The sequence below is a fragment of the Gouania willdenowi genome, chromosome 1, assembly GCF_900634775.1.
Source record: "Gouania willdenowi chromosome 1, fGouWil2.1, whole genome shotgun sequence".
NCBI classification, from domain to species: domain Eukaryota; kingdom Metazoa; phylum Chordata; class Actinopteri; order Blenniiformes; family Gobiesocidae; genus Gouania; species Gouania willdenowi.
Window position 1 is genome coordinate 31820657 of NC_041044.1, and position 21331 is coordinate 31841987.

The 21331-nt window shown below is 36.8% G+C and overlaps 1 protein-coding gene across 4 annotated transcripts in view; it reads right to left on the bottom strand.

Annotated features, from left to right (window-relative positions):
• The window catches only part of LOC114464373 (adhesion G protein-coupled receptor L1), a 55983-nt gene that overhangs the window by 19091 nt on the left and 15561 nt on the right, over positions 1-21331 (bottom strand). For 3 of the 4 annotated variants that reach the window (XM_028448618.1, XM_028448524.1, XM_028448773.1), the window contains exons 2-6: positions 21000-21120; positions 6692-6905; positions 6033-6142; positions 1622-1636; positions 150-357 (exon numbers count right to left, since the gene is read on the bottom strand). In XM_028448618.1, coding sequence (XP_028304419.1) covers positions 150-357; positions 1622-1636; positions 6033-6142; positions 6692-6905; positions 21000-21069 — 617 coding nt within the window. In that variant the 5' untranslated portion in view covers positions 21070-21120. The remainder of the gene's footprint in view (positions 1-149; positions 358-1621; positions 1637-6032; positions 6143-6691; positions 6906-20999; positions 21121-21331) is intronic. The other variant, XM_028448700.1, reaches the window with a different exon arrangement.

Sequence of the window (21331 nt, forward strand, 5' to 3'; positions counted from 1 at the left end):
AGACGAGTTGCTAATGAAAGCAAACCATGCACCATCTTTATTTTATTGCAATTTCGCAGAGCATAGCCAATATATGTTATGTAACAATGTGATCAATGTGGCCTGATCACCTTTTTAAGCCTATCCATGCAACACACACACAGACTCACTTATAGGTAGTAGTGACTCTGTTTTGTCGGTAGTCATCCCAGGAGGCGTATTCATACAGAACCTCTGTTCGATACGGCGTCCATGGCATGACGTACAGCCTGTCACCAGCTTGTAAAGGGTCCTTACACCAGGCTCCTGACTGATGCTCCGCCTCCAGAAGCGAGGAGGCTGGCTGGATGCTCAGCAGCGAGCCGGGACACACAAAAACTGGAAGATGGGAATAGTCGGGAGGGGTAGAGAGTGGGATGTGAGCAAAAAAAAAAAAAACAAGAAAGATGGATGAAGCCAGAAGGAAAATGGGTGTGAATAGAGTAGAGATAAAGAGGCAGGTGTGAAGAGAAAATGGATCAATGCATGAATTAAATGCAGCCGATGCAGCGAAGTTCAGAGAAAAAAAAGAATGAAGAGGAAAAAGAGAGAGAGAGCGATTTAACACACTTGATCTGATCTTGAAAGACAAGCAACAGAAGAGACAAAAAAGTGTTGAAAATCACACACTGTGAGTGTGTGTGGTGAGTAATACAACAGGGACACTGCAATGAAAGGTGTGTATGAGTGTATTTATTGGCTGTGTGTGTGTGCATGTGAGTGTGTGTGTGTGTGGGGGGGGGGGGGGGTTAGTGCAAAAAGAGTGAAAAAGAGTGTGAGGTAGAGTCAGGGAGCGCTGAAGGCAGGGCTAAATTTTGCCTTAAAGTGAATGAGAGGGCAGGTTAGTTTACGCCGAGCACAAGGATTGGTCCACACCCACATGTCAATAACTGTATGGACACATATGTATACGGAACAGTTTCACACTGGCATGCAGATAGGCATGCACACACGCCCACACACACACACACACACACACACACACACACACACAGAAGCAGTGCTTGGTAAGCACACATCCGGATGGATACACAATCACACACACTTTGTCTTATTTTTCCTATGAAGATAAATAAGGGGCTCTTCCTATAAAGGGAAGAAAAAGGGAAAATAAGCATGAAGAAGATGAATAGACAAGAAACAAGAAATAGAAGAAGAAAGGAAGAAAGAAAGAAAGAAGGAAAGCATGTGTAGGCCTTTTAGAAAAGTAATAAAGTACACTTGTAAAAGAAGATTGTGTTCTTTGTACACTTGTGAGAGCAGCTGTGGCTATGTTTGCGTGCTCAAAAAGATTAAAGAATAAAAAGTAAAGAAAAGGAGAAGAGAGAAAATGTGAGAAGGCAGAAGAGAGAAGAGGTGCAGAACCTGGATAGAATTGGATAAAAGGACGGCTTTTTATACAACGAGAGATGGAAAAAATGTGGGGGGGAAAAGAACTGACTAGGAAATGAAAAAGGACGGGGGCAACATCCAGCATGACTACGAAACAACGTCCTAGGGTAGGAGGAAGAGAGAAATGGCATAGGAGAGAGGAAGAGGAGGAGAGAAAAGAGAGGGGTCGGGGTAAAGGAGAGATCAAGATGCTACAATGTATTGTCTTTACCTTTTTGGTCCACTTCTACTCAAGCATAGGAAAAAAAGGTGGGAGAGAAAGAAAGAAAAGTCAGAGGGTGAAAGAAGGGAAGTGAAGAGAAGAAAGAATGCAAGCAAACGCAAAGCAGATAGAAAGAAGGTAGATGGTAAAGAAAGGAAGAAAGAAAAAAGAAAGGAAGAAAGAAAGAAAGAAAGAAAGAAAGAAAGAAAGAAAGAAAGAAAGAAAGAAAGAAATTTGCACAGGTAAAGACTTTGGATCTCATTCTCGCCGCAAACATTTTTGTTCACACAAACAGAAAAAAGAAATGCACCAAAGAGACTCCACACATTCCTCTTCCCTCCTTTTCTCCACCTCCTCCACCTTTTCCTCCCCCTTTCCTCCCCACATCCCCCTGCCCCTCTGATTTCTCCTTCCCTCAATCAGGCTCCTGTGGAGAAAAGAGAACAACTCCTGTGGCGTGAATCTGGAAAAGAAAACACACGCACATGCATTTGTGCGTGCACACTCCTGCACATATACGTGTGCCCAACTGCAGCAAACATACAAAACATACAGTTTGATTTTTTTCTTTCCTGTCTGCACTTCGGTCATCAGCCTTTTTGTTATTGCCAATCACACGCACACACGCGTGTGCACACACACGCACACACGCGTGTGCACGCACACGCACACACACATATATGGGGGGTGGATCCATTCTAAATTCATGCGCACCAGTCCATCGCAAGTGTACCTGCCTGCTTAACTTGCTCTAAACTTTCCTAATTAAAGTAGTTGGGTGTAGTGTCAGGTGTGGCGTGAGTGAAGCTACAGTGGTCAGATGCGCTTCACTATCGAGCACCGTCTGCGTGACATGTAAACACTTGTTGTGTGAGTGTTGAGTATGGGGGTGGATCCATAGAATAGAATGGATCCACCCCCCATAGTCAACACTCACACAAGCTTATGGACCTGCACGCCCATACACACTTGCATGCCTAAGCGCCTAGCAATTTTTTCTTAGTGTTTATGCTGCGTTCACACCGAATGCATCTTCTGCGGCACCGAATGCGTCTGCTACACGAAATGTTCCGCAGGTTTTGCAGGATCAAAACATTTCCCCATTCGCTCGTTTAAAGCAAACATCGCCCACCAGCGACACATCCAACTCGGTGAGTTTCACTGCCTGCTGAAGCGAGGAGCTGTGCTCCTTTTTCTCCTCTCATAAACATAAACCACCAGTGAAAAAAGCCGGTGTTGATTAGCGGCTAATGCTATCCAAGCTCAGTGCTACAGAGAGACCTTTTACCTGCTACAACCACCTCCTCGCTGATTCTCCTCCACGCCTAATCCTTCCTAGTCCGGTCCCGGTTATAAAGGCCGTGTCATACAGCTCCATGTGGTCACTCACAGCTTCTACTTCATGGTTGAATGGGTGAACAGATCGGTGTTCGTGTTGTAGGCCTGACGTCATCGTCAACAAACTCTGATTGGCTTTTGTCATGTGAAACAGTCGCAGGAGTTCAATATTTTCAACTCTTGTGAATGTGGAGCGCGATCGCACGGCCTACGCTCTTGATGCGCGGATTGGACCACATCACCGCAAAGCAAAGGTTTAGTCTCTGGGATGCGTTTATCTATTGACTTTGTATGTAATCTGGACGCACGAACATTTCGTGACGCATCCGGTGTGAACGCATCACATGTCACGCGAACGGTGCTCGATAGTAAAGCGCGCCTGACGACTGTAGCTTCACTCACGCCACACCTGACACTACGTGTGACTAATATATTTATGTTTGTTAGGTGTCATCTAGGTGTGGCGTATGTGTGCAAATGTGTTAACGCGTTAACATGTTAAGGCACATCAAACATACGTGTGCATTGTGCCTGTGTACTAGGGATGTAACGATTAATCGTAAGGCAGTTAAAAATCGATTCATAGGTATCACGATTGATATCGATCTTCTGAAAATTGAATCGCAGTACTTTTTTTAACCAGCAGAGGGCGCTATCCAGAAGTGTAGGCGGCGGGCGGAGTCTGCTAATACTTTCTTTCTGGCCGCCTTCTACTCTTAAATATGTTAATAAATGATTCATTACCCCTTAAGCACCGAAAGAATATCTGTAATATTACATGAATATCTGTAAAAGTCACGTTATTCTATTAGCTCTGTCTGCTAGCAAAGCGTTTCTTCTTCACTGCTAGATTAGCTGCATGCCAACCGACCACGGGGTTACCAGCGCCCTCTGCTGGTCCAAACAAATATCTGACGTAAATACAGGGCAATGACGTTTTTTTTTTTTTTTAAGTCCAATTGTTAAGGCACAAAATACATTTTCAGTTGCACTTTTAAAAAGAAAAATAACTATTATGCAGTTTTGCATTGTTTATTATAGAACCAGAATTTAAATTAATAAGCTTCTTCTTCATTTGTATTATTCCTTTATTTATTTATTTCAAGATATATTTTTAGTTAAATTGCATTATTTTGAACAGTTTATTAAGGGATTCTTTTGACAATGAAAAATAAAAGGAAAATAGTACAGTATTTTCTAGTTTTTTTTCCCCCCAAAAAGATAAAGGAATATTTTTCAATCATCATTTGTCTACGGTCTCATTTTGTAAAATAAATCGTGAGAGAATCGTATCGTGAACCCAATATCGTGAATCGAATCGTATCGGGAGTTGAGTGAATCGTTACATCCCTACTGTGTACCCATTCTAAGTCTATGGAAAATGTAGATGTAGTGTCAGACGTACAGGCGCAGGGTACGCGTTCAATTAAGCGTTCGATGGACTGGTGCGCATTAGTTTAGAATGTATCCACTCCCCATGCACACATACACACGCACACGCACGCCCACACGCACACACTAACATTTACCTGAGGGAAAAAAAAACAATCTAATCATGGATATCTTACAGAAAACTGTAAAAAAATAAAAAGCACTGATTACATTTTAGTACAACTGTGCTCGTGTCTCTGTGTGATACATGGTGTAGTGCAGAATGACAAAACTTCTATTGTTTAATTGTTCAATGTGCATGTCTACATTTGCACATTATTTAAAGCTGAAGTCTGCAATCCTGTTCAGAAACACTTTTTTTTCATATAGTGGGTGGAATGGTCCTTCCATCATGAAAGTAGTCAATACTTTATGTATTCACAAAAAGGAATAGAAACAGTCAGAACTCTGGAGCAGCTGGAATCATTTAAAAACTCACACCAATCCCTGCCATTCGGTCCGAATGGAAAGAACCAATGAGATGCCTTTATTCCACTGTCCCTCCCTTCTTCTGCACGCACTCATCACATGACACCATTCCCGGAGAATATGAAGCACATTTGAGGATCTGAAGGTTCTAAAAAGTGATGCAGAGGTTTCTGTTTTTTTCTGTTGGACAAATCAGTATTTTTTAGCTTCGGGTAAATTTGTTATTTTTATATTAGATGTGTGTTCATTCATGCTTGTTGGGGGCGTGGCTTTGGATGGAGCATACAGGAAATGGGTAGAGCCAGGGTTGGGGTCAACTATAATTGTAATTGCGTAATTGATATGTAATTACAACTATGGCATAATTATAATTGTCATTTTAATTTTAAAAATATGTTGCAGTCATAATCGTAATGAAATTGTAATTGAGTTCAGATAATTGACTTTGTAATTGTAATTGCCATTCAAATTTTATAAAAAAATTGTCAATTATAATTTATCGCAAAACTGGGGAACCATGTTACAGTTCTATGTACAGTTCTACACATATGTAGCTAACAATTATTAAAATATTTTTAATGTCAAGCTTTCCCACATTTTACCCTTTAAAAAAATTGAAATCGACAGAAAAAAGGCTAAGACGCCAACACCATAAATATGAAAACCTATATTTTCATTGATTACGAAGCCTAACAAGGTAACCAATAGAAAGGAAAGAAATTAGATGATAGATTAGTATATTGCAGCTGATTTAGGACCCGTTACCATAATAGATGCTAAAAGAAAGCTACCACAAGAGGAAGGTAAAGTTTTATTAGGTCATTTATTTCAGGCTAGGTAATTGTGATTAAATGTAGTTGAACTTTAGTAATTAAGAACGTAATTGTAATTTACTTTCTAAAGATTAAAAAAATAACTGTAATTTAATTGTAATTGGAAAAAATGCTGGTCACTTTAATCGTAACTGAATTGCAATTGAACATGGATAATTGAAAATGTTTTTGTAACTGAAAAATGTAATTGACCCCAACCCTGGGTGGAACTAAAAGGAGGTCTTGCTAGCTCAACTCTTGCTAGCTTTACAACATTACAGACTCCACCTTTAAGATTAAGAAATACATGTGAAAATCTAATGATTGTGAAAGCATGATGTTTCCTTTCTATGTTTATGTATATGTATATGTGTCTGTATGTGTCAGTGTTGGATCATAGAGGTACTCACTATAAGGGACACACTCATATTGGATCTCCAAGTACTTGTACGTTCCTGGACAAGGATCTGGGAAGACGTCAACCCCTGCAACCACGACACACTGAGTCCTGTTGTTACACCTGGAGAACAGTGGATGGATGAATGGATGGATGGGTGGATGGATTGATGGATGGGTGGATGGATTGATGGATGGGTGGATGGATGGATGGATGAATGGATGGATGGGTGGATGGATGGAAGGGAAAATAGGTACAAAAAGACAAAGAGATGTATGTGAGTGATTAACAGTGAAGGGGAATCAAAGGGCACTCCATTTGTCTGCTCGCCCTCTTGCTGATTATTGATCACTTCTTCTAGGAAACAGTGCTGAGTACACAGCTAATGGTGCAGCCAGGCACTCAGGCTGCACATCGCAGATTGCCGCACGTACACAAACACAAGACACACACTGATGTGTTTGTATTTGTGCGAGTCTAAGCATCGGCTTTGTCTACTGTTACGTCCTAATCAACATGTGTGTTGTAAAGCCGTGTGCAGTTTGTACCACATACGACACTTGCTCGACACTCATTGATTATTTCTACTGCATCTTATTGCATACACTTCAGACTCGAAGGATTTATTCTTCCGCACAAAGTCTAGTGGTGTGTGACTCATGACTCACACACCTCTGGGACATAATCTTCAGTGCGTCGGGGAGGTAACACTGTGTGTTTTCCATTTGGAAAGGGTCAGCATCACAGATCTTGTCGTCAGTGCGTCCATAATTTGCAGTTTCCACCATAACCACATCGCTTCCAGGACATCGCAGCTCTATGGGGTAACCCTCGCAGGCCAGCTCTCTGCGCAGCAGCCCGAATGGCATCGCGGCTCGTGACATGGCTGCAGATGAGGGGTAAAAGGAAGGGTAAGGGAAGAGGAACAGTGAGGGAAATGAAGAAAAGACAATTTTGTTCCATCATTGATGGAAAAATTTGTTAGAAAAAAGAAATGCTGAAAAAAAAACGCAGAACAAATCAAACTTTAAAGCTTTTACCCCTTTAAGAATTCAGTGAATGTTCTAGAGCCTAATGCCCATCCATCCATTTTCAAACTGCTTTGTCCTATTTCAGGTTCCCATGGGGTCTACCCTAATGTTTAGTTGTTTTTTTTTTTTCTTGTCTGCCCATGCTGTCGAAGGTCAACACTATATATAGTGCAATCTTTTAGCGACAGCAATGCATGTTTTATTATTGCAATTAAATACATGAATTTATTTTATTGCACCAGCCAGGGAGAATATAAAATGAAAGGGGAATGTTTTTTATTCTGAACTAATCCCACAATTGTCTTGAGGTATTGAAGGTTTGTTGATTTGTTCATTGATGGTATTCATTGACTCTTGGAAGAAAAATGCATTTAACAGTAGCACTCAGAGAGCAAACTTCCACCAAGCACCACATCTCCTCTTTTCCAGATATTGTCAGTTATCTGGATCATTGAACCTTATCATGGTACAATGATCATTCACACATTAAAGGCTTGGAAGAAATTTCTCCATTAATAACAACACAGTGGGTCCAAATGAATGGCAACCCCATTATTATTTTGTAAAATCGCGATGAAATGCGCAATGCAGATGTGATCCAGATGAAACTCACTGAGCTAATCGAGGAACCAACCCGACATAGTCATATTTCATAAAGATTTGTTAATTACGAACCGAGATATGAATTTTTGGAATTTCACCAATGATGAGAGAAAGGGATTGTTAGATTTTTCAAACTCATCCAGAATCAGTGTATTGATCCGAATCCCCTCCAAAATTCAATGGGATGTTCCGTTACCTAATGTCTATCTTTGGTTAAAATTTTGTCAAAATCTGTTAAATACTTTTGACGTGAAACAAGGTGAACCTTTAATGTGAGGCTGCATTAATAACAAGTCAAGCCTTTTATTGTTCATCCTTTTTTTTTTTTAACAGGTAGCTATATCTGCACATTTTTCAAAGTGAATTACTCTATCATTTGCTTTTCAAAGTAAAATAGTTTGTAGAAGAAAAAATGTGTGGTTTGTTGTGAGAGCTTTGCTTTAAATAAATGACATTTCCATCTTTTATAAAATTTCAGATTCAGAATAGATTGCATTGTACGAGATAGTGGGTACTCATGAATCCTTCATTTCAATTCAGCTTTATTTTTCTAGTGCAAACTACAACAATACACCTTGAAACACTTAAATATATATATAAAAAAAGTCTCGATGAGCATGCTACAGTGAGGAGAAAAAACTCCCTTTGAATTTACTCATGAATTAATAAATCAATGTGAGCGAATTCAATAAAAAAAATGGAGATGAGAACACCGTCACTTAACAAAGAGTAACCTTCAGCAGAATAGGAACCTGGATTTAGAAAAAGTAACCATGCTGGGAGGCTGTGGATACTTTTCTTAAATCTGGCTTTTGCAATACGTATAATGACTTTCTGAGGCAATTTCACAACATAAAAAATGTTAATAATAATAATAATAATCATAGTGATAGTAATAGTCATGTGACTTATCTCTTTTGTCAAACCTTTTGTGCCACATCTTCACCCATGCGTATATACATAAATGAATGTTAATGTCCTGTTTCTAACATTTTTCACTAATCTATCAGCTATCAGGGTTTAACTCAGTGAACATTACTTATAATTAACGATTTCTGTAAGTAGGTCATACACCAGTTTAAAGTTGCTGATATACTGTTGTACGCTGTGCGAAAAAATACATTATTCATATAACACATTATTTATACATATACCTGTCCTGTATAATTAAAAATACATTGTAAAAAAAAAAAAATGTAAATAATTTTTTTTTTCACCCTGTGAAACTACAATTTCTTCATATTTATACTTTTTTTTTGTGATAATTTTTGTGTTAGATTGCATTTACATTTTTGCACTTGTTTGCATGCATCACACTTTCCTTTTTCTCCCCTGTTTGTTCCCCACATCCCCAATTCCCTTGTGACGGGCAGAGAAAATCCACAAAACTACACAAAATGCAATCCCTCACAAAAAAAAAAAAAAAAAATACACTGAAAATAACAAAGACCATGTCCAGGTTAACGTACATAAACTGTTCTTGCAGTAAACTGATATAGCAATGAGTATAGCAAAGTGTACAATTGAGCAATACAAGGTGTTGATTTCCTCCGTCAGAGACATCCACAGAAATAGAAATATACATAATGACTATGCAAAATACATCAATCAATCACACAATACATATAATTATGTAATAAACGTTCTCTCAATACACAGTATAGGCAAAGATATGTCAAATGTAACATTGTGATTTATATTTTGAAATTTAATCCAGATTGAGTGTATTTAATAAATTAAACCAGCATGAGATATTTTCAGTTTTTGCTCCATGAATTCGAGCGGCTGAGAGCTCCAATTGAATTATATGTCTATAGGACAGGAGCCATTGTCTTCCATCGACATACTACCATCTTTTGGGCAGCTGTAAGGCCAGCTAATCATATTTGCTGGTTACTAATTGTCAGATTTCATTTGGAAGTGTCACCTAACAAAAGAAGCCTCGGAGTGCAGGACATGGATCGTTCCATGATGTCTGATAGCATCTTGGTAACGTTTTCCCAAAAATGTACAACCTCAGGGCATTGCCACCATATGAATAAAAGTGCCAATGGTATTATCTGGACAGAAATCACAGTATTGATTGTCCTTTAGATGTAGTCTCCTAGGATATAAATAAATAATCTTATAATGGATCATTTGGTGATTGGGATTTCTAGATGAGAGAGAAATATTTGACCAAATGCGATTCCAGTCCCAGTCTAAGTGGTCCCTCAATACTGTTTTCCAAAGCTGTTCAATAGGCAATATTTTTTGTGAAGAACAAACTAATAATGTGTACGTGTCCGAGACGACGCCACTGGTTTTTGCTTTGCTCAGAATGGTGTGGAGAGGATGATTTTTTAGCATGCATCACCAAAGGGACCCCATGAGAACGCATAGCAGTTAATTTGCAACTGTAATTAAAATACATTTCTTCATATTTATACTTTATATCTTCTTAATTTCTTATGGCATTCAGTGTAGACATCGTGCAGGGAAACACGTTTCTTTTTATACGCTTTGAATCTTGAATCTTAAAGGTAACATTTATCTTTGCCCCTTTAATTTGAAGTCTCCTACTTTGAAAGGATGAAAGAAGACTAAAGAATAATAATAATAATAATAATAATAATAATAATAATAATAATAATAATAATAAAACAGTATAGCAGTGTTTAAGGCTTACTAGTCTGGACTAGAGGTCAACCAGATAAGATTCAGAAGATTCTACTGCAGAGGAAGGTAACGCTGATGTGTTAACAGAAAAGGTTTTAAAAGTGTCAGGAAACAGTGCATGGGCAGTTTGTAACATCAGGGGTAATAAAGGTGCAGATAAGTCAGGACACAAGGAAGAAAAGTGGTCTGATGCAACAGGATGCACAGTAGAAAGATGAAGCAAAAGGTTATCATCTTCACACTGGGAAAACCTTTTGAGGGACATTCAGCTAATAGTCCATTAGTACCTTTCATTTATTTATTTTTAAAGTTGTTTACTTTCCTTTCAATTGTGAAAGGCTGGCAAAATAAATACCTTTACTTTAAAGAAACAGTTTTTTTTTCGCCCAGAAACTACTAGTATTCTTGCATTATTATATACTGTAAGCATTCTTTTTTCTTCATAATAACCTAATGACTCCATATTCATTGGTTGTAATTTATAAATCTGCTCTATTATATTTTAGTGTGTTTGTGACATAGTTTTGCTACAATTTAGTGGCAGCCGGATGGTAATTTTACTTATTTATTTAATTTTGGGGCTAAGGAGAAGTGGGTATAACTCAAAATATATAAACAAAACAAACATGTAAAAAGAAGGTATATCACAAGTGTATTAACATGCATGAAAACATTAATTATTAATCATATTGATATACTTATCTGATTAATAAAAAAGTAAATATAAAATGATTTTGAATGAAGGGGACACTCTGGCCATCTACTTAAGAAAAATAGTCTTCAAGAAACCACACTCTGCCATGAGCCCCGCCCCCTGAACTCAGTTGTATTAATTACTGTATTTTAAAGTGTATTATTAATTAAAACCAATGGTGTGTGTTCTATACACACAACACAAGTCAAATGCATTAGAACTTTATTATCAGCTTGAAAAGGATTTGGTTCAGTGCTGCTAAATATAGGGTTTCCTCCATTGATTGAATGCTAATATAATTCATTCCTGGCCCCTGATGACATCGGTCAATATGGCACCATTTCATGTATTTCATGAACGGACAGGACGATCTGTTGATTAAAACGACTAAACCGGGTAAGAAAATGAGTCGAGGCATCATTTAAAACGCGTTGCCGTTCCACCGGGTCCGATTTTCACACCAACAGATTTTATTTTGCTGCCCTTGCTTTCACTTTTGAACTGTTGCCATGGTTACAGGCGGGCGTGTGGTTAAAAAAGCAGGAAAAAACCCCAAAGTTTACCAAAAAGAAAAAGACAGCGACTAAAAGAGTGGGAACATTACATACCAAACAAAAAGATAGCACTGTACACTGTGTTCTTTATAATAATAAACATGGTGTACAGTGTTCAATAAACACACTTTTAAAGCAGTGCACTTATCAAAAGATAACGAGTGGTCAGGTATTATTTTCTTTAATTTAAAAAACACTTTTATTGTAAATGTAGGCAGAGATATATCCTGTAAATATGGGTCAAAGTTTAATAAGGTTTTCAGTTAAAAAACAAAAAAAAACAATGCGAGCAGTAAATGGATGCTAGTCCACGGCGTAGATCACATCTGGTAATTTTAAACGTTTCAAAACATGATGTTTTATATGTTGATATATGAATAACAATAAATATATACATGAAAAACGGAAATTTAATTGCATAAACATGAATAACCACCTAGAAGTAAATAGCAGTAATACATAAAAAAAAAAAAAAAAAAAAAAAGTACTGTTATTGTACTTAATGTTTAAAGGAGATGTATTTGTTATTGAATTATTTTTTTATTGTTGAAATTTGGAAAAAAAAAATGTTTTAACCCAATTTGGAACTAAATGCACTGTTTAGCGACACACTGCAGTTGTACTTATTTAAGAAAACTTAACTTTACGGGCCTTTATTTAAGTAATACCTATTGATTTAGTGTCATGTGAAACTGTTTTGTAAGATTTTTCTATGTTTATTTGTTTTGTGCAATAAAAAGAGCTCAAGAGTTTTTGTGTCACATACATTTTAGTTTCATTATATGAAAAAAATGAATAGATTGATGGATTACTAAAAGAATCATTTAGTGACTTCTAGTCTCCCGTTACCTATTTAACACCAACATCGATGAAAATCAAAGGTGTGAATCTTACACTGAAAGCCATCCCAGATGCATAGTGGGTGTGATGGTTGGCATACATTCTGCTGTGATACACACATGTGGGGCGGTGGATTATAACACCTTAAGCTATCACTCAGGATAACACTTCTATTTGTGACAGTCAGGCATTTTGTCACCACAGTCTACTCATGTGCAGGGCTTTAATATGAAAGCTGAATCTCCATATGATGAATGCACACCGGTGTCGGCATCATATGTGCAAATGCTTTGAAAATGCTCACCTGAGTGCCACCTAAAGAGCTTTAAACCAGGGTTAGTGCAGGAAATCCCATTACAACTACCTTAATCCGCTTGTTCACATTGGCGTCATGTGCACATGACAGGGTGTTTACAGCGTCGGGATTAAATGAAATCCACATTGTTATGATGCTGCCAGGACCATAGCATCACATACCTGGGTACAAACTCCTACTGTAAGTTATGTACACTGTTTTTTCCGCTCAGAAACTACTAGTATTCTTGCATTATTATATACTGTAAGCATTCTTTTTTCTTCACAATAACCTAATGACTCCATATCCATTAGTTGTACTTTATAAATCTGCTCTACTATATTTTAGTTTGTTTTTGATTTTTTTTATTTAATTTTGAGGCTAAGGAGAAGGGGGTATAACTCAAAATATATAAACAAAACAAACATGTACAATGACGGTATATCACATGTGTATTAACAGGCATGAACACAATAATGATTAATCATATTGCTATATTTATCTGGTTAATAAAAAGGAAAATATAGAATGATTAGAATGAAGGGGACACTCTGGCCATCAAGTTGGTGGCAGAAAAATGTACTCCTCAAAATCATTTAAAAAGGTTTTTTCAATTTCCAATTAAGATTTGACGTGCTAAAGGAATGTTCCAGCATTTAAATGTGCGAGAGCGCGTGTACAGTAGTTCATTTCAAACCAAATAATATCTTATTATTATTATTATTATTGTATTCTTATTTTATTTCATTATTATTATTATTATTATTATTATTATTACTACTATTATTATTATCTTGTTATTTTTTATTTAGTTTGCACATATTAGTCTAACTACTCTTATATTTATGTTTATACTTCTTTTTTTTCTTTTTATTTTTCTCTATTTTATTTATTTTTCTTTATTCTAGTTGATTGTTATTATTTAATATTATACTACCTGAGAGAGCACAGGTCACCAAAAGAAATTCCTCGTGTGTATTCATTCACTCCTGGCCAATAAAGTTGATTCTGATTCTGATTCTGATATTGCCTAAAAAAAGATGCAAGTGTTTTAAAGCTCACCAGCTGCTTTATTCCCTCATTTCACCTTCTCCTCCTCTCCTTTCTTTCCTTGTGTTTTTGGCAAACATGATTTCCCTTTTTTGAGGAAAGACATGGTTTCCTGCAGCTGTCTATCTCCCACTCCTTGTCACATCCACAGCTCAGACTACCTGCCACTGCGCAACAGCAAAAGCACATGTGGGTCGTACCATTTGCACTGTTTTAAAGGGGGTGGTATCTAGGGCCCTGATGGAGCATGAATACCTGTTTTTAGTGCACAACTGTGCTTAAACAACCAATGCATTTTCGTACCTATATTTAATTATGAGCCCCCTCCCCTGCCTTGGGCCCTGGGTAATCAGTACCCTTTACCCCCCCAGTCCTACGCCCATGGACGCTGCTGTTGAAAAGTGATGAATTACTATCACAGACATATTTTATGCATTATTTTAATAAAAATGCTTGTTTGATTGTGTGTTAATTCATCCTGTGTCCTTTTGACTCCTCCCTGTAGCCTTTGTTTAAGCCTGGCATCTGAAATGAGTGATTGCCGGTGGGTTGAACCACCTCCTGTGATAGTCTGGCCACTGATATTCTCTTTTACCTTGGAATTTTACTGCCAAGTTATCACAATCACCGTCATGGTCACAGTCATGGTGATCTTGCCCCTGCTGCTTTGCCGACATGGATCAACAATTATTAAGCTTCTCACCACCACTCTGAACTGCATCCAGTCTAACTGTTCAGAATACATGGTTTTGTTCAGTGTTTGTCTATAGTTATATTCAAACATCTGTAATTCCTTACATGTCTTAGCCTGGGGGAAAATGTATCAACTGCTAACAATACAGATATGTTGATTGTAATAATAAATAGGGCAGTTTTTGTAGCATACAAATACATTTTTCATAGAATCCGGTACATTTGAATTTGTGGATATTGTATATGTGAAAGAGTATTAGTAATAGTCCTGCTGTTTATATCCAAATATTAACTATTTAAGAGACAGAATCCATCATTTTAAAATTAATTAAGAAATCAATTCAAAAAGTAAATACTAAAAACTAAAACTAAAAATGGAATTTAGGGTAAAATTGTGGATTCAATTGTCAAAAAGGCTAATGTTGGTTTCTTCTTATCTAAGATTTAAAGTGAAACACAACCCATGCGCAAATGCACTTTATAGATGATTGGTCTCAAGCTGTATAATAAAACTTTGCTACTAATTTGTGTAAGAAATGTCCTTGGATTCTTCAAATATTTGAAGAGATTTCAGCCAATTAGCGTTTTTTGTATTTTCATTCCCATTGAACACTGTGTCTCAAACTTTTTCAGACCAAGGAAGGATCACTGAACCAATAAAAGAAAACTCCCAGACCACCGAACCTCACAAATATCCAGAACCAATAGATATGTTTACTACTACAACAGTATATTAACAGTAATATCATATATAATTTATATTATTTGATATGTGATTACAGAATCTCTCCTGGTCCTGGTCACACTGCCCTAAGCAGGTCAGATACCATTATACACTGATAACATTTGCCAAGGTCTCTTCTCAGAGACTCTGTCATTGTTATGCTTAGTGCTATCAGCAGCATACAAAACCCTGAGAGCACAGAACAACTACAGATTCATTAGAACACACACATATGAACAACCTCTGAATACCAGACCAGTCTGCCTCAAAAACCCATTTGACCAAATAAACCCTGTGTCCGCATCTGACCTGTAAACCCTAAAACTTGACTCCGTCTCGTTCCATTCAACACCGCCACAACAGTTGAGGGCTCGTCTCGAGATCTACATACATCAGATAATGAGGTAAGTGCAGAAGTTTCCTTCTTAATATTTCAGATGGAAATCTGTGTCTTGTAGGGGTGGGAACCTCTGGGTACCTCACGATACGATACAATACGGTACGATACACGATACAAAGCTCACGATGCCGATTATCTCACAATATGACGATACTGCGATTATCGATATATTGGTCTGAAATCAATCTATGATAATCTATGACATAACAAGAAAAAAAAGATTAGGTGAAAAAATACAATTTTTATTTTACATCTCTGAAAGACAATAAATTGAAAAAGTGTCCTATGAACAGTGACACTATTTTAGTGCAACATTTCTGTAAATAAGTGTCAACATACCAATGTAAATGAATAAGTATATCCAATAGTGCTTTCTGTAAACAAAAAATAGGGTCTTTCTTACCAGTCACACCAGTATAGTGAAATATTACAGTAAACAATATATTTTAGTGAAAAAGCAGAAAAGGTTTTTGAATAAATAAATAAATAAATAAATTTAAAAAAAAATAAAAATTGATACTTAGCGGGAGCATATCGATAATCGATCGTGCGGAAAAAATATCGCGATATATCACCGTATATGCCTGTTAAATTACTGACTAGATAAAGAACTTGTTAAAATCTTAATTTGTGGTGGTGAAAAAGTGGGAAAATTTAGAAATTTTTTCCCCCTAAAACAAAAGAGACAGTCAAGCATGAGGGGTCTAAATTTCTGATATGATTTGTCTTGTTGCTGAAATAGAGTCTGCATTTTTCATTGTAAATCTAAGTAGTAATTCGGGATTTTGCCTTAAAATCCACACAAAATGATTGATTCCAACATGAGGCAGAGATAACAGCATATGGGAGAATAACCTGTGGGACAGGTAAAGACGTTATTGAGATAACCAGAGCACCAGCACAAAGGCCAGTGACTGTGTAACAACTGGGAAACAGAAGCATTCTCAGTGTGGTACTGAGTAAAAATGAAGAAAATACTATAGGTATACACTACTATAAATGCAAAAGACAACATAGAGAAGCATGGTGGCATGTCTGCCTCACAGTACTTGAGTGGGTTTTCTCCAGGTACTCTGGTTTCCTCCCACAATCCAAAAAAACATGACTATTAGTTTGATTAGAGTCTCTAAATTGTCCGTAGTGCAAACAATAATGACTGGGTTTTTGTTCATGGCCAATTATATAAGTTAACAGTACATTTTGATTCTAGAACAGTTTGATTTTAAGCAAAGAAATAATTTGAAAAAAGGGAATTAGGTTTAAATTGTTGTGACATTTAATAAAAGACATTTATTAGATGAAATATTACTGAAATATTATAAATCCTATATGCAAGGACACACATGCAGCTGTAGATCTGAAGGCCAGGTGTTAGGGCCGTTATCAGAAACAAAAGTATAATTATAATATAATAATAATATAGTAATATTCACTTACAAGCTGGAAGCCTAAGATAATGAATGTAACACAACTAGATAAAAGATAAAAAGACAAGAAAAGAAATTAAATTTGGAAAGTTCCACTGTCTATGAGGAGACAGAATAGGGAAAATTTGTGTTTACTTTGTTTAATTTTCTGTTTGGGTTGATGTTTTGTGAATGTGATAGAATTTTGATGCTAAAAGAGGTTAAAAATGCTTCCATTGAATAAAACTATATAGTTAGATCATATTATTTTAAGAGGGTAAAGATAAGTATATGAAAATCCAAACCTGACATTGTCAAAATTTTAATTGGAAATACAGCAGATTCAGTGAGTTATAATTTCAGATTATCTCTTTCTACGGAGGCCATGCTATTAAGGTAAATAGAAAGACTTACAGTGAGCAAGTATAAATACACTTGAGGGAATATTTTGAGCCAATAACAAGCATTTTATTTGTTTTTTCTGTTCCTGTGTTTTCTCAACTCATAGCGGCTGCAGTTCCAATCCTAAATCCCACCCTCTCCACGTGTTGGAAGTCACTTCAGAAAAAAAAAAGGAAGTTGAATTGATTAATAAGACAAATGAAAAGAAATAATCATCCAAACAAAGTGTTTTCACCTAACACTTGAATGATGGATGGATGATAATGTGTTTTTAATAGAAATACATTTTTCTCAGGAAAAGAGGACCTGAAGCATCCCTGCAATCAAGAAAGGTCAAAGTCTGAGTGATGTTCGGGGATGGAGGAGAGGGAGGTGCTTAGGAGAGCGATGGTTGATCTGAGGAGAACCAAGAGTGCCGTGAACCTGCATTTCAGGTCATAGAATTTTTTTCATTAATCAGACTTTCCTTTCAATTGACCTGTAAGCTTTTCAAACATGAGGAGGCCAGCTCAATTTTACCACAGACATCCTTTGCTGCACTGTGCTTTGTTCGGAAAACAAAGCTGTGTGAAAGAACAAGGTCAGTGGTTACCATGACAAAGCTAAAAAAAAAAGATAAAGCTTTAATTTGCCAGTGGAATTTGAAAATATTTTGGTTTTAGACATAAAGGTCCTTTGCACAAAGGCAAGTGATTATATTGTCAGGGATAGAAATAAGAACGTTACACTGTTAACTAATGTTAAATATAGTTTTAGAAGCATTGCAAAGCTGAAATGGTGGAGAATTTAACAATAGAATGAACCAGTTGGAGGATGATTATTTGGAGATAAGCAGATGCTCGCATACATTGGAATGTGGATGCTAAGATGTTGGTGAAAACTGACTAGTTTTAGGAAGTTTGTGCTTCTTATAGGCCCACCTCCAGGAACACACACAGTAAAACATGAGGCGTTCTTCTCCTGTTCTACAGAGTATAGCTGAGCTTCATTCTGATTGAGAAATCCATGCCATTTCAACTGTAATACTTGGTTAAAATCTGATTATAAATAATCACAAACACACCACAATGATTTTTCTGTAAATTTGAACAATAAAAGGATTGAACAACAAAAGATATTGACGCAAATCAACATTTAGACAACTAGTACTAGTACAGTGCCCGTCGGAAGTATGCATTCATGTGGGAGTAGATTTGTCAATTATGGCCAAAAGAGTATGTGTTTGAAGGTTGGATGTACAAAAAGGTGAACATACTCTGTACTCTGTAGTGTTATAAAGGGGCTTATTTGCGGGTGCAAAGTAAAATAGTGTGTGCAATTTCCCTGGTTTAATTTTATGGGACATGTGCATGCAAAATGTGTTTGTTGTTTTTATAAACTAATTTTTATATTTTTTTTGTTTGATGTATTTTTCTGTAATGTATGTTTTTGAAGTCATTATGTGTATTCTTCTATCTTTCTAATGTCTTTTTCTGCATTTTTTGTATAATTATTGTTTTTTGTTGCCATTGTAGAGTGACTCTGGAATCATTTTGTGTATTTTTGTATCTTTTTTGGTGTAGTTTTGTGCATTTCTACTGTTATTTTGTGTATTTTTGTATAAATATTTAGTCTTGTGTATTTTAAGTCATTTGTTGTTGTTTGGTGTATTTTTCTGTAATGTATGTTTTTGAAGTCATTATGTGTGTTTTTGAAGCCTTGTTTAGTTTTTTGTTTTATTTTACACATGTAGTATATTTTTATTATGAATATTTTGTGTGTGTGTGTGTGTGTGTGTGTGTGTGTGTGTGTGTGTCTACATCCATCTCCTCCGTGCGTTATCTCTCACACCATGAAATATGAACTTAAATGACTTTTAGCGGTACAAAAACGTTTTTAATAGTGACCTTTTCTTTTTTTAACCCAAACAAACTGCGACACAGCGACGTCATGAACCTGGAACCGGAAGTAGCGCGCTCAATACCGCGCTCTTACCGAGGGAGCCGTAATCTTAAAATACATTTTGACCATTTTGCTACACCAAATTACTCCAAAATAACAAATACACACACTCGGGGTATTTGGAAGCCTTTGACTAAGTTTCAGGTCGAACTCACACCGAATGGGGGAGATATTCGCTCCACACACACATTAATTTATAGATAGACAAGAACAGTGAGTATGTATTCATATAGTGGGAGCTTAAGTGGAGTTGTCAATTATGGGCATAATAACAACATACTCTGTAACATTATAAAGGGGTTCATTTGCAGGTGCAAAGTAAAATAGCGTGTGCAATTTCCCTGGTTTAATTCTATGGGACATGCGCATGATAAATGTGTTGTTTTTTACTCATTTTTATATTATTTTTGTTTGGTGTATTTTTCTGTAATGTACGTTTTTTGGAGTCATTTTTTGTATCTTTCTGTTGTCTTTTTGTGCATTTTTTGTATAATTATTGTTTTTTGTTGGCATTGCTGTGTGATTCTGGAGTCATTTTGTGTATTTTTCTGTCTTTTTTGGTGTATTTTTGTGCATTAGTGCATTTGTGCATTTGTGAGGTCTGTCCGGTCGAAATAGCGAACGGTCAAACTAACATGAAAATAAACATTTTGAAATGTCATCACCAAATAAGGAACAGTAAAAAAGTATTTTTCCTCAAAAGAGAAGTCCAGAGGAGCTCTTGCACGCACCGGAAGTGAGCTGTGTAGTGAAATAGATATAGATGGTGCGCTAGCACGACTCACACTCTGAGGTCAAAAGCTGAATAGATTTCACTTGCCGTGCCGTCCAGAAGTGAAATGAAATTATGACCAAAATACTCCAAAATAACATATGCACAAACTCGGGGTATTTGGAAGCCGTTGACAAAGTTTCAGGTGAACCGGCACCACGTCGGAGGGATATTCGCTCCACACACACATACAGACCATCCTTGAATTATAGTATAGATAGAAATTAGATCAGATGTTTTGCGTCTGCAGTAAATAAGTGTTTGACAGCAGAAAGTATGCATAATATATACAGCATTTTTAGGAAATGTTTGAGTTTTGAAGGTTCCATAGCCTTAATTTGATGTTGTCGCTATGATATTTTCTCAACGCTTTAGCGCCACTCTTTTAGAATCACCATTCCATGCACCATTCCATCCATTTTTTATGTTGACTGCACTTATCATTTTAGACATTGTAAAATGCACACCTACGTAGCTACGAGGCGGTATCGCAAAATCATCGCCCTGGTTACGGACACAATCTGAATTCACATACTATTCTCATAATTTTGGAGTGAACTGCAAAACATTTGAGAAACAGTTTTAACTAAAAAGAATGTATGTTAGCATTAAAAAGTATATTTGCACAAAAAACTTGAGGGCCAATAGGGGTCACTTGAGGACCACCAGTGGTCCGCGCACTATTCTTTGAGAAAGGCTGTCAGAGAGTAGCATTTCAATCCGACAATTTATTGCTAAGTGCATTTTAGATGTTTCTTTGTTTTCATGTTTTGTTTGTTGGTATCTTGATGTTTTTGAATCTTTACTCAAAATGTATTTTATATAGTGTAGATTATTTTTTTTTATTACCTATAATGTAAGGAATAAATGTCAAGAATAAAACCTGAAGCTAACACCACCTCAAACAAATGCCTCACCTTGACCAGAGGGTGTGACGTGAGCCAGAGTGAGCAAACACATCCCCACCAACCACAGTGATGGCGCCATTTTGAGCCAGGAAGCGCAAGGATGTCTCAACACCAGCCGTGTTAGGAGAGCCTGGAGAGAAAGCAGTGGAAGTGTTAGAACTGCACCATTGCCTGTTTTCTTTTTTCTCTCGCTGTCTGCACGCATCTTTGTGTGTCTGTGTGTGTGTGTGTGTGTGTGTGTGTGTGTGTGTGTGTGTGTGTGTGTGTGTGTGTGTGTGTGTGTGTGTGTGTGTTGACTGGTGAAAACCCCACACTAACACTGAAAAACACTGACTAGTGCT